Source organism: Gobius niger (genome assembly GCF_951799975.1).
Source record: "Gobius niger genome assembly, contig: SCAFFOLD_77, whole genome shotgun sequence".
NCBI classification, from domain to species: Eukaryota; Metazoa; Chordata; class Actinopteri; order Gobiiformes; family Gobiidae; genus Gobius; species Gobius niger.
In genome coordinates this window covers 65,834-79,537 of record NW_027639241.1, presented here as the reverse complement: position 1 = coordinate 79,537, position 13,704 = coordinate 65,834, and the positions used below count along the sequence as shown (strand labels likewise).

At 45.8% G+C, this 13,704-nt stretch overlaps 1 protein-coding gene across 1 annotated transcript in view; it reads left to right on the top strand.

Moving 5' to 3' along the window:
- Positions 1-11,901, top strand: part of LOC306982698 (integrin beta-1-like) — a 39,493-nt gene extending 27,592 nt beyond the window's left edge. Inside the window, exons 10-16 of the mRNA XM_079583166.1 lie at positions 1,533-1,673; positions 1,738-1,940; positions 3,376-3,614; positions 4,960-5,182; positions 10,494-10,726; positions 10,849-11,015; positions 11,801-11,901. Of these exons, the coding sequence (XP_079439292.1) occupies positions 1,533-1,673; positions 1,738-1,940; positions 3,376-3,614; positions 4,960-5,182; positions 10,494-10,726; positions 10,849-11,015; positions 11,801-11,866 (1,272 nt within the window). The 3' untranslated portion in view covers positions 11,867-11,901. The remainder of the gene's footprint in view (positions 1-1,532; positions 1,674-1,737; positions 1,941-3,375; positions 3,615-4,959; positions 5,183-10,493; positions 10,727-10,848; positions 11,016-11,800) is intronic.
- The last annotated feature ends 1,803 nt before the right edge of the window (positions 11,902-13,704 follow it).

Sequence of the window (13,704 nt, the reverse complement as noted above, 5' to 3'; positions counted from 1 at the left end):
TTGTATCTTGGATTAGTTCAAACCGACTCAAATTCAACATAGAAGAACTGTTATTCAAGCAATTTTAAGTCATTTATCTCATTTAAGACGGTCGTGTTTCCAGTGTTGTGCTTTACTTTGGTCTAATAATCAGCGGTTTCGGCCCTCGGTCTATTTACAATAAAGAAAACTTGCCTCCCCCTGCCATAGGATGTTGGGCAGTTTTGGTCCCTCCTCCTGGGCGGAGCCTGGGTCTTATTTAGACTTAGCTCCAGTTAGAGTAGCAAAAAGGGTCAGTCTCTGCCTTTAATGGTTCCAAAATCATGAACAAAAGTCTACAATAAAAAACATATGAAATAGGTGCACAAACGTGTGATTTTCATCACCACGTTTCTCCGCTGTTAAAGCTCAGAAGTTATTGGAGGCTCATTTTAAAGCTCTGACTGAGCTCTTTCCAGTGGAACAAATGGGAAGTGGGTTCCAGAGATTTAGCCAATATTGACATTACCCAAATATTGGCCAGCTCTGGTTTAAAGCCACTCCGTGTACAATTTTACCCAATGAATACAATTGAAATACAAGCATTTATTTTATGACAGATATATTCATCATTGAAAAATACCTCATACATGTACAAACAAACATGTATCCCCTCTCTTATGATGTGTCTGTAAACTTTATTGGGAGTGGGTGCGTCTCCAGCTCGTCTCCATGTGACGAAAGGTAGAAGAGGTTAGTTTCTCATCCAAATCCATTCTCTGATTACACAGTAATAGCATTTTCTGTGTTGAGCTGGTCATTAGGAGCATGTTTTGTTTTGCCTCAACAGTATAGTCCAAAATCTTACACAGTGTACCTTTAAAGAGGTACACTGTGTAAGATTTTACATTTTGGTGAGTATCAAAGTCGTCTTCCCCCGTTTCATGCTGTTGGGACTAACTATTTTCCTCCACCTCGGTCGCACATTAAACACCTCCTCTTGACATAATCGGGCTGTGACTCGGTTTGTTTGTAAGTGTGAGGGCGGGGCATTCACAGCGGCGCAGCGGTTAGCGCTCACGCCTCACAGCTAGAAGGTCTCGGGTTCCATTCCCACCTGGGCTTTCTGTGTGGAGTTTGCATGTTCTCCCCGTGTCTGCGTAGGTTTCCTCCGGGTACTCCGGTTTCCCCTACCACTAAAAACATGTACAATAGATTCCCCTCTGAGGCAAGGACTCCCCTGAAAAAGAGATTCTTCCTGTCAATGGGACTATCCTGGTTAAATTCAGGCTTTCCTCCAATGAGAGCACGGCTCGGATGTCACGTGTGAGCGCCCCCATAGTCCAGGCGTCTCCATCAAGAAGAGGTCATGACAAAGGATCTGTGTGACCTCAGATCTTCTTTGAAACGTTGTATTTGATGTATCGCTTTTCTCTGCAGACCGGCCTCAGAACCTGCAGAAATGTAACAGGCTAAAAAGTAGATTTCAGACAATAACCAGCGTTATTTATACTGTATTTTATGAGAATAGTAATGTAATACCGTCTGAAACCGTGGCCCTGTGTCCCGCCCAGTCGCTGTCCTCAGAGGTGATCCTGGAGAACAGCAGACTTCCTGAAGGCGTGTCCATCTCCTACAAGTCTGTGTGCAAGAACGGCGCCGAGGGAACCGGCGAGGGCGGCCGCAAGTGCTCCAACATCTCCATCGGCGACGAGGTGAGAGGAGCCCCAGGTTCAGAGACCAGTCCTGGAGGTCGTTAACCCCCCTCCTCTGCTCCAGGTGTCCTTCCAGATCTCCGTGGAGGCGCAGAAGTGCCCGGAGGACGGCAAAGCGGAGGTGATAAAGATCAAACCTCTGGGCTTCAACGAGGAGGTGGAGGTGGTGCTGAACTTCATCTGCGAGTGCGAGTGCTCCACCCTGGGGGAAAGTAACAGCGCCAAGTGCGACAGCGGCCACGGGGCCTTCGAGTGCGGAGCCTGCAAGTACGACCCTCAAAGATCACTTAAACCATGATGAAGCCAGATCTGTGTTAAACATCAGAAATATCCAGAAATGTCCTGCAAACGTCAGGCTTTGTGATGAACTGGGCAGACAAAACATGTTCCACATTTACCCCCTTTCTCCCCAATTTTCCTCAAACTTTTTACCAATTATTACAGATCCCACCAGGGGACATGGATGAGATAAAAAAGGGTAATTATGTCGTGATCCTGACTTAAGTCGGGGGCAACGAGACATTAACTCGGGGCTCGAGATGGCGAGCGCGGTAAAGTTGGTTGGATATTGAATATTCACCATATCCGGTCAGATTTAGGGACTGTCAGCAAATAACTCTTCTTAAAGAGTGTGTATTCTGCTTTCTTCAGTCCCATAGCACCAGTCTATATCACACTACAATGATGACAAACCTTCTGTTGGTCTGTAAATGCAGTAAATTAGAATAACTGCCTTGTATAAAATGTCTCTCTCAAAATGGCTGTAGTGAATGTCTTGAAATAGGCCCCTGTCTCTTTAAGAACCTCTGAGCCTTTAGACACGCCCCCTCCACACGCTGTCTGTGGCATCAGTGGGGAGGGGGTTCTGCTGAGGAGCAGTGGTTGGTTACTCGGCTGGTGACGAAAGCTCGGAGGCGTCTCCAGGAGGTGGGGGCGTTCCTAGGAGGACTCAGGCAAACCTATCCCTAAAATGGCCGCCATCAGAGTTTTTACAGATTACTCAGAAATACGTGAATGTGCCAAGGCAACACTTCAGGCATGTTTTTAATGAGGGAACGACAGAATAACATGATGGAAAGCTTGAAAAAGTCCATTTTGCAGAATCCCCCCTTTAATATCACTGCTAAAAGAAAAAAAAAGAAATATTAAAAATCATCCAAGTTGTATGAAAATTGCGATCTGTTTTATCTGTGGTGATTTAGCAAAGTATTTCAGCACAAAGCTTTTTTTATGTGCACTTTACTTATAGCTGTGATATTAAGTACAGTAATTTGCTGACGGTCCCTAAATCCGACCGGCTGGTCAACGAGCGTTAGCCGCTTCCCGGTGGGTGTCCGGCAGCCTCACAGCCGTCTGAATATCTGCTGACTATCCCTAACCCTAAGCCTAGCTATTTTATATATCCATTATATACACATTTCCCCCCCCAATTTGTCCCCTATTCTTTCACAGTCATTCCTCTATTTCTTCCGCATTGTTTCCAAAAATGCTTCCCAAGAATATTATTAATCCCCCTCCATTTTTCTGTGATTTTTCCCCCTCCCCCACAATTTTGAACCCCTTTGTGCCTCTGTTTTCCCATTTTATAAAGTGTTTTCCCCACATTTTCTGGTCATTGTAAGATCCACACGTTTCCAACATGGATTTTTGTCTGACATGATCTCGTGGACGACATGCTGCCCCCCTCCTGCTGTGGTTTCAGGTGTAACGAGGGCCGGATCGGGCGTCTGTGCGAGTGCAGTAAAGACGAGGTCCGCACCGAGGACCTGGACGCAAACTGCAGGAAGGACAACGGGACCGACATCTGCAGCAACAACGGGGACTGTGTGTGCGGAACCTGCGAGTGCAAGAAGAGGGAGAACCCTGCGGAGGTCTACAGCGGGACCTACTGCGAGTGCGACAACTTCAACTGTGACCGGAGCAACAACAAGCTCTGCGGAGGTGAGCGAGTACTGCTACTGCTAATACTGCTACTGCTAATGCTACTGCTACTGCTAATGCTACTGCTACTGCTAATGCGAGTGCGACAACTTCAACTGTGACCGGAGCAACAACAAGCTCTGCGGAGGTGAGCGAGTACTGCTAATAGTGCTACTGCTACTGCTAATACTGCTACTGCTACTGCTAATACTACTACTACTACTACTGCTACTGCTAATACTACTACTGCTACTGCTAATACTACTACTGCTACTGCTACTGCTAATGCGAGTGCGACAACTTCAACTGTGACCGGAGCAACAACAAGCTCTGCGGAGGTGAGCGAGTACTGCTAATACTGCTACTGCTACTGCTACTGCTAATACTACTACTACTGCTACTGCTAATACTACTACTGCTACTGCTAATACTACTACTGCTACTGCTACTGCTAATGCGAGTGCGACAACTTCAACTGTGACCGGAGCAACAACAAGCTCTGCGGAGGTGAGCGAGTACTGCTAATACTGCTACTGCTAATACTACAACTGCTACTGCTACTGCGAGTGCGACAACTTCAACTGTGACCGGAGCAACAACAAGCTCTGCGGAGGTGAGCGAGTACTGCTACTGCTACTGCTAATACTACTGCTACTACTGCTAATATTACTGCTACTGCTACTGCTAATACTACTGCTGCTACTGCTACTGCGAGTGCGACAACTTCAACTGTGACCGGAGCAACAACAAGCTCTGCGGAGGTGAGGGAGTACTGCTAATACTACTGCTAATACTGCTAATACTGCTACTGCTACTGCTACTGCTACTACTACTGCTAATACTACTACTGCTACTGCTAATACTACTACTGCTACTGCGAGTGCGACAACTTCAACTGTGACCGGAGCAACAACAAGCTCTGCGGAGGTGAGCGAGTACTGCTAACACTACTACTGCTACTGCTACTACTACTGCTACTGCTATTGATACTACTTCTAATGCTACTACTGCTACTGCTACTACTACTGCTACGACTACTGTTACTGCTACTACTGCTAATACTAGTGCTACTGCTACTACTGCTGCTGCTACTGCTAATACTACTACTACTGCTACTACTGTTACTGCTACTACTGCTAATACTATTGCTACTGCTACTACTGCTGCTGCTACTGCTAATACTACTACTACTATTACTACTGCTACTGCTACTGCGAGTGCGACACCTTCCACTGTGACCGGAGCAGCAGGCTCTGTGGGGGTGAGGGAGTACGTGTCACACATATCTAAAGGAGTGCTGTCTCTCCCCGGCCTCTGTAAAATAACTTATAAATCGGGCTAACATGAGCTCTCCCTCTGTGTCCAGGTCACGGCCGGTGCGAGTGCAGGAAGTGCATCTGCGACGCCAACTACACAGGAAGTGCGTGCGACTGCTCTCTGGACCAGACTTCCTGTTTGGCGAAAAACGGTCAGATCTGTAACGGCCGCGGGACGTGCGAGTGCGGCGTCTGCAAATGCACCGACCCCAAGTTCCAGGGACCGACGTGCGAGCTGTGCCCCACGTGTCCAGGAGTCTGCCCCGAGCACAAGTACGTCACTAACCCCCTCACAGGCGCCCCCCGGAGTCTGCCCCGAGCACAAGTACATCACTAACCCCCTCACAGGCGCCCCCTGGAGTCTGCCCCGAGCACAAGTACGTCACTAACCCCCTCACAGGTTCCCCCTGGAGTCAACCCCAAACACAAGTGCGTCACTAACCCCCTCACAGGCGCCCCCTGGAGTCAACCCCAAACACAAGTACGTCACTAGCCCCCTCACAGGCGCCCCCTGAGGTCTGCCCCGAGCACAAGTACGTCACTAACCCCCTCACAGGCGCCTCCTGGAGTCTGCCCCGAGCACAAGTACGTCACTAACCCCCTCACAGGCGCCCCCTGGAGTCTGCCCCAAACACAAGTACGTCACTAACCCCCTCACAGGCGCCCCCTGAGGTCTGCCCCGAGCACAAGTACGTCACTAACCCCCTCACAGGCGCCCCCTGGAGTCTGCCCCGAGCACAAGTACGTCACTAACCCCCTCACAGGCGCCCCCTGGAGTCTGCCCCGAGCACAAGTACGTCACTAACCCCCTCACAGGCGCCCTCTGGAGTCTGCCCCGAGCACAAGTACATCACTAACCCCCTCACAGGCGCCCCCTGGAGTCTGCCCCGAGCACAAGTACATCACTAACCCCCTCACAGGCGCCCCCTGGAGTCTGCCCCGAGCACAAGTACGTCACTAACCCCCTCACAGGCGCCCCCCGGAGTCTGCCCCGAGCACAAGTACGTCACTAACCCCCTCACAGGCGCTCCCTGGAGTCTGCCCCAAACACAAGTACGTCACTAACCCCCTCACAGGCGCCCCCTGGAGTCTGCCCCGAGCACAAGTACGTCACTAACCCCCTCACAGGCGCCCCCCGGAGTCTGCCCCGAGCACAAGTACGTCACTAACCCCCTCACAGGCGCCCCCTGGAGTCTGCCCCGAGCACAAGTACGTCACTAACCCCCTCACAGGCGCCCCCTGGAGTCTGCCCCGAGCACAAGTACACTACTAGCCCCCTCACAGGCGCCCCCTGGAGTCTGCCCCGAGCACAAGTACGTCACTAACCCCCTCACAGGCGCCCCCCGGAGTCTGCCCCGAGCACAAGTACGTCATTAACCCCCTCACAGGCGCCCCCTGGAGTCTGCCCCGAGCACAAGTACGTCACTAACCCCCTCACAGGCGCCCCCTGGAGTCTGCCCCAAGCACAAGTACGTCACTAACCCCCTCACAGGCGCCCCCTGGAGTCTGCCCCGAGCACAAGTACGTCACTAACCCCCTCACAGGCGCCCCCTGGAGTCTGCCCCGAGCACAAGTACATCACTAACCCCCTCACAGGCGCCCCCTGGAGTCTGCCCCGATCACAAGTGCGTCACTAACCCCCTCACAGGCGCCCCCTGGAGTCTGCCCCGAGCACAAGTACGTCACTAACCCCCTCACAGGTTCCCCCTGGAGTCTGCCCCGAGCACAAGTACGTCACTAACCCCCTCACAGGCGCCCCCTGGAGTCTGCCCCAAACACAAGTACGTCACTAACCCCCTCACAGGCGCCCCCTGGAGTCTGCCCCGAGCACAAGTACATCACTAACCCCCTCACAGGCGCCCCCTGGAGTCTGCCCCGAGCACAAGTGCGTCACTAACCCCCTCACAGGCGCCCCCTGGAGTCTGCCCCGAGCACAAGTGCGTCACTAACCCCCTCACAGGCACCCCCTGGAGTCAACCCCAAACACTAGTACGTCACTAACCCCCTCACAGGCGCCCCCTGGAGTCAACCCCAAACACAAGTACGTCACTAACCCCCTCACAGGCGCCCCCTGGAGTCTGCCCCGAGCACAAGTACGTCACTAACCCCCTCACAGGCGCCCCCTGGAGTCTTCCAGTAGCAGTAGCAGTAGTAGTATTAGCAGTAGCATTAGTAGCAGTAGTAGCAGTAGTAGTATTAGCAGTAGCATTAGTAGTAGTAGCAGTAGTAGCAGTAGCATTAGTAGTATTAACAGTAGCATTAGTAGCAGCAGTAGCATTAGTAGCAGTAGTAGTATTAGCAGTAGCAGTAGCAGTAGCAGCAGTAGTAGTATTAACAGTAGCATTAGTAGCAGTAGCATTAGTAGTATTAACAGTAGCAGTAGCATTACTAGTATTAACAGTAGCATTAGTAGCAGTAGCAGTAGTAGCAGTAGTAGTATTAACAGTAGCATTAGTAGCAGTAGCATTAGTAGTATTAACAGTAGCATTAGTAGCAGTAGCAGTAGTAGCAGTAGTAGTATTAACAGTAGCATTAGTAGCAGTAGCATTAGTAGTATTAACAGTAGCATTAGTAACAGTAGCAGTACTAGCAGTAGCAGTAGCAGTAGTAGCAGTAGTAGTATTAACAGTTGCATTAGTAGCAGTAGTAGTATTAACAGTAGCAGTAGTAACAGTAGCAGTAGCAGTAGCAGTAGTAGCAGTAGTAGTATTAACAGTAGCAGTAGTAGCAGTAGTAGTATTAGCAGTAGCATTAGTAGCAGTAGTAGCAGTAGTAGCAGTAGTAGTAGTAGTATTAGCAGTAGCAGTATTAGTATTAGCAGTAGTAGTAGTAGCAGTAGTAGCAGTAGCAGTAGTAGTAGTAGTATTAGCAGTAGCAGTATTAGTATTAGCAGTAGCAGTAGCATTAGTAGCAGTAGTAGCAGCAGTAGCATTAGTAGCAGTAGTAGCAGTAGTAGTATTAACAGTAGCAGTAGCAGTAGTAGCAGTAGTAGCAGTAGTAGTAGCAGTAGTAGCAGTAGTAGCAGTAGTAGCAGTAGTAGCAGTAGTAGCAGTAGTAGCAGTAGTAGCAGTAGTAGCAGTAGCAGTAGTAGCAGTAGTAGTATTAGCAGTAGCATTAGTAGCAGTAGTAGCAGTAGCAGTAGTAGTAGTAGTATTAGCAGCAGCAGTATTAGTATTAGCAGTATCAGTAGTAGCAGTAGTAGTAGTAGCAGTAGTAGTAGTAGCAGTAGTAGCAGTAGCAGCAGTAGCAGTAGTAGTAGTAGTAGTATTAGCAGTAGCAGTATTAGTATTAGCAGTAGCAGTAGCATTAGTAGCAGTAGTAGCAGCAGTAGCATTAGTAGCAGTAGTAGCAGTAGTAGTATTAACAGTAGCAGTAGCAGTAGTAGCAGTATTAGTAGTAGCAGTAGTAGTAGTAGCAGTAGTAGTATTAGCAGTAGCATTAGTAGCAGTAGTAGCAGTAGTAGTAGTATTAGCAGTAGTAGTATTAGTATTAGCAGTAGTAGCAGTAGTAGTATTAGTAGCAGTCGCATTAGTGGCAGTAGTAGTAGTAGCAGCAGTAGCAGTAGTAGCAGTTGTTGTATTAGCAGTAGCAGTATTAGTATTAGCAGTAGCAGTAGTAGCAGTAGTAGTATTAACAGTAGCAGTAGTAACAGTAGCAGTAGTAGCAGTAGCATTAGTAGCAGTAGCATTAGTAGCTGTAGTAGCAGTTGCAGTAGTAGCAGTAGCATTAGTAGCAGTAGCAGTAGCATTAGTAGCAGTAGTAGTAGTAGTAGTAGAAGTAGTAGCAGTAGTGTATTACCAGCAGTAGCAGTAGTAGTATTAGCAGTAGTAGCAGTAATAGTAGTAGTATTAGTGCTTGAATATGTAAATGCATGAATGCATGAATGTGTGACTGTGTGACTGTGTGAATATGTAAATGTGTAAATGTGTGACTTTGTGAATATGTAAATGGGTGACTGTGTGACTGTATGAATATGTAAATGTGTGAATGTGTGAATATATAAATGTGTGACTGTGTGACTGTATGAATATGTAAATGTGTGACTGTATAAATATATAAATGTGTAAATGTGTGAATGTGTGAATATATAAATGTGTGACTGTGTGACTGTATGAATATATAAATGTGTGACTCTGTGACTGTGTGAATATATAAATGTGTGACTGTATAAATATGTAAATGTGTGACTGTATGACTGTATGAATATATAAATGTGTGACTGTATGACTGTATGAATATATAAATGTGTGACTGTGTGAATATATAAATGTGTGACTGTGTGACTGTATGAATATATAAATGTGTGACTGTATGACTGTATGAATATATAAATGTGTGACTGTGTGAATATATAAATGTGTGACTGTGTGAATATATAAATGTGTGACTGTATGAATATATAAATGTGTGACTGTGTGACTGTATAAATATGTAAATGTGTGACTGTGTGAATGTGTGAATATATAAATGTGTGACTGTATGAATATATAAATGTGTGACTGTATAAATATGTAAATGTGTGACTGTGTGAATATATAAATGTGTGACTGTATGAATATGTAAATGTGTGACTGTATGAATATATAAATGTGTGACTGTGTGAATATATAAATGTGTGACTGTGTGAATATATAAATGTGTGACTGTGTGACTGTGTGAATATATAAATGCGTGACTGTGTGAATATATAAATGCGTGACTGTGTGAATATATAAATGTGTGACTGTGTGAATATATAAATGTGTGACTGTGTGAATATATAAATGTGTGACTGTATGAATATATAAATGTGTGACTGTATGACTGTGTGAATATATAAATGTGTGACTGTGTGACTGTATAAATATGTAAATGTGTGACTGTGAATATATAAATGCGTGACTGTATGAATATATAAATGTGTGACTGTGTGAATGTATGAATATATAAATGCGTGACTGTGTGACTGTGTGAATATATAAATGCGTGACTGTGTGAATGTATGAATATATAAATGTGTGACTGTGTGAATATAGAAATGTGTGACTGTGTGACTGTGTGAATGTGTAAATGTGTGACTGTGTGACTATGAATATATAAATGTGTGACTGTGTGACTGTATGAATATATAAATGTGTGACTGTATGAATATATAAATGTGTGACTGTGTGAATATATAAATGTGTGACTGTGTGAATATATAAATGTGTGACTATATGAATATATAAATGCGTGACTGTGAATATATAAATGCGTGACTGTGTGACTGTGTGAATATATAAATGTGTGACTGTGTGAATATATAAATGTGTGACTGTGTGAATATATAAATGTGTGACTGTGTGAATATATAAATGTGTGACTGTGTGAATATGTAAATGCGTGACTGTGTGACTGTGTGAATATGTAAATGTGTGACTGTGTGACTGTATGAATATGTAAATGTGTGACTGTGTGAATATGTAAATATGTGACTGTGTGAATATGTAAATGTGTGACTGTGAATAAATAAATGCGTGACTGTGTGAATATATAAATGCGTGACTGTGTGAATATATAAATGCGTGACTGTATATATAAATGCGTGACTGTGTGACTGCTGCAGGGACTGCGTGCAGTGCCGGGCCTTCGAGACGGGGGAGAAGAAGGAGTCCTGCGAGCGCGACTGCAGCTACTTCACCATGATCAAAGTGAAGGACCACAGTAAGATGCCTCAGCCCACGGACCAGAGCTTCCCCCTGACCCACTGCAAGGAGCGCGACGAGAACGACTGCTGGTTCTACTTCACCTACAGCGTCCGCAACAGCACCAAGGAGGTGTACGTGGTGGAGAAGCTGGGTACGGCCACGCCATGTTCTTCCATTCACCTGCTACACTGGCCCACAGGCTGCCAGCTTTTACATTCGGAGCCTCTGAATACTGTGTGTGTTCTAACGTGTGTCCCCCCCCCCCTCCCTCAGAGTGCCCCCCCGGCCCCGACATCATCCCCATTGTGCTGGGCGTGGTGGCGGGCATCGTGCTCATCGGTCTGGCTCTGCTGCTCATCTGGAAGCTGCTCATGATCATCCACGACCGCCGCGAGTTCGCCAAGTTCGAGAAGGAGAAGATGAACGCCAAGTGGGACACGGTGAGTGCGGAATCCGGGACACAGCCTCACTCCCCCAACCTCCTTTTCACCTGATTGGAGCTTTAGCTCGTAGTATTGGCTTGTTGCAGAATGTGGCTACGCTAGTTCCTCTGAGCTGAAGGTGTGGGCACTGGTACTTCCTGTTCGTATTAATTTCCATTAAGATTAGCTCAGACCCGTTCGAATCATGGTATTTCCTACAGATCCTGTGGTGGACAGTGAGTTTCTGGTAGACGATCACTTCCTGCAGGTGAACGAGTTGCTGTACAGTGTAAATGTTTCCGTAGAGGAGACGTCTATGTTCATAACGATCAGTGAGTTTGTCTTGAAGCTAAAGGCTAACATTAATTTCATGCATTATACAATTTGAAATGGCGCCTTTTATTAAAAACAAATTATATCACGTTAGCCTTTAGCTTCAAAACAAACTATCAATCCTGTCCACAACATAATCTTTAGACGATATGATTATTATTCCAGGAAAAGAATCCAGACAGGAACTAGCATAGCCACACCGTGCAACAGGCCAATTAGCTTTGGGAATGCTCTGTGCATCATCAAGGCCCAAACACATTCCCAGCACAGATCCAGCCACTGAAATGTGTTTTCCTGTGGCAAAGTCTGATGTGTCTTTGTAAAAGCCTCACATGAAGCTAATCCTCCATCGCTGTTTACCAAAGGTCCAACCATCCCAGCCGTAGACCTGGACTCTGGGCTTCATATTTCCCCTCTGAACCAAACACTTTAGACGCTCCTGACCCGTCCTCTGTGTGTCTTTATTTCAGGGAGAGAACCCGATCTACAAGAGCGCCGTGACCACCGTGGTGAACCCCAAATACGAGGGGAAATGACCGGAGCAAAGCTGAGCAGGAGAACCAGGAGAACCGGGAGAACCCCAGAGTCTGCGTCCGTTCTCCGCCTCGCTCTGAGAATCACTCTTTACTTGTTAAGGTCCGCCTCACTTTCACGTCCAAGCAGAACTTCCCCTTTGAGTCTTGGAGCAAAGTCTAAATCTGAATTCTTGGTTTGTGAACGAGCGTTCTGGAGCCGAGACTTGGTCAGAGTCGTGTCTTTCATGTTTTTTATGTTTCCTGGTTTTGTACAGGGCCGGGGGGAATAACGGGTTTGATAAATCATTCTCCAGATCCAAGCTTTTATTCTGAATTGGATCTTTTTATACTTGTGTCTACGGCTGGTTCAACACTAGTACTTTAACGATACTTTTACGATACTTAAGGGGAGACACTACAGGCAAAACTCAATTTTTTCAGTTTTCAGGTTTTGGGCCAAATCTGTCTCTGAACATATAAACTTTCACCCGGAAACAGAAAACACGCCTAATCTTCACAATAACATGTTTAAATATTGCGCTGATTCAATGTTCCCCCATAGACTTATATGGGAGAACACAATTTCAAGGGCCTTTTTCTCCAAACACATGTTTCTGTCATTGTGGCGACACTATGTCCACGTCAGTCGGACCTAAAGACTTGAACGATATTTGGAAGATTTTTTCAGAGGGATTTTTTATTATTTAATCCCTTAAGCCCCATTTATTGAGTTTTGAATGTCAAAAAATGAGGCGAAAATTACATTTTTACACATTTTTCCACTAAAAAACAGCTTATTTTAAAACTAAACAAGAAATCCAAAATCACCTCTGAAAAAGTCTTGGCAACTCATTCATTAATAAAATGAAACCATACATTTGAATGTAGCTCTGTCCATTATTCAGATTTCGTTGCCGAAAAGATGTGAAATTTGAGGCATTTTTAGGCACAAAACACCTTGTTCTTATATGAAAAGATAAAATGACATAAAACTTGCATGTATTTTTTTCTCACATTTATGCCAGTGATCGACAGCAAATTGATATCTGTAAATATACATTTTTTCCCCCATTCACCTGCAGTGTCTCGCCTTAAACTGAAATATTTATCGTCGAGAACCAGAAAAAATCATTGGTATTTCTCCCATTAGGACTTTCCCAACGTTCACCTGATCATCACGATGTTTGAAAAGCCGGTTTCCTTCAGTCGCTCCTGCAGCGTTTCAGCCTCACAGCCTTTGACTGAACAGTGTGTGGAGAAAAAAAACAAGGAGAAATAAAAACATTTTTTTAAGAGGAAAAAATGAGTAACAAGAAATTGTGTAAAAAAAACGACAGTAGGGCCGGATCCACTTCTGTCACGATCCGATACGTGTCACGATACTCAGGGGCCGATCCGATACAATAAGTTATTAGGATTTGTCATGTGTTCACCTTAAAGCAGTACTAAGTAACTCTTCCCCCTAGAGGCCATGAGCGCAACTGCAGGTGTCGTAGCATGTTATGATTTTTTAACTTATTAATTGTCTTGGAGAGTAAATACTACGCCGACAGGAAAGGCGAAGGGAGAGAGGGTTACTGTGCATCCAATTATACAACGGAAATAACTTTTTTTCACTCAAACTTTGCTGTAAATACTGTTTAAAGTGACGCTAGCCCGCAGTTAGCTGTGCCCGTTAGCATGTTAGCTTCTTCTTCGTGATTCCATTAGCGTGTATTGGTGACAGTGAAGTTGCAAACATGGTTTTCTGGCCAGAGACACCAGGGGGCGATGAAAGACCCTCCAATCATCCCATAAACACTTGTATCACCCCCACAGGGACGACGGGGAGGGTTTATTAAGGTAAACACGTTACTTAG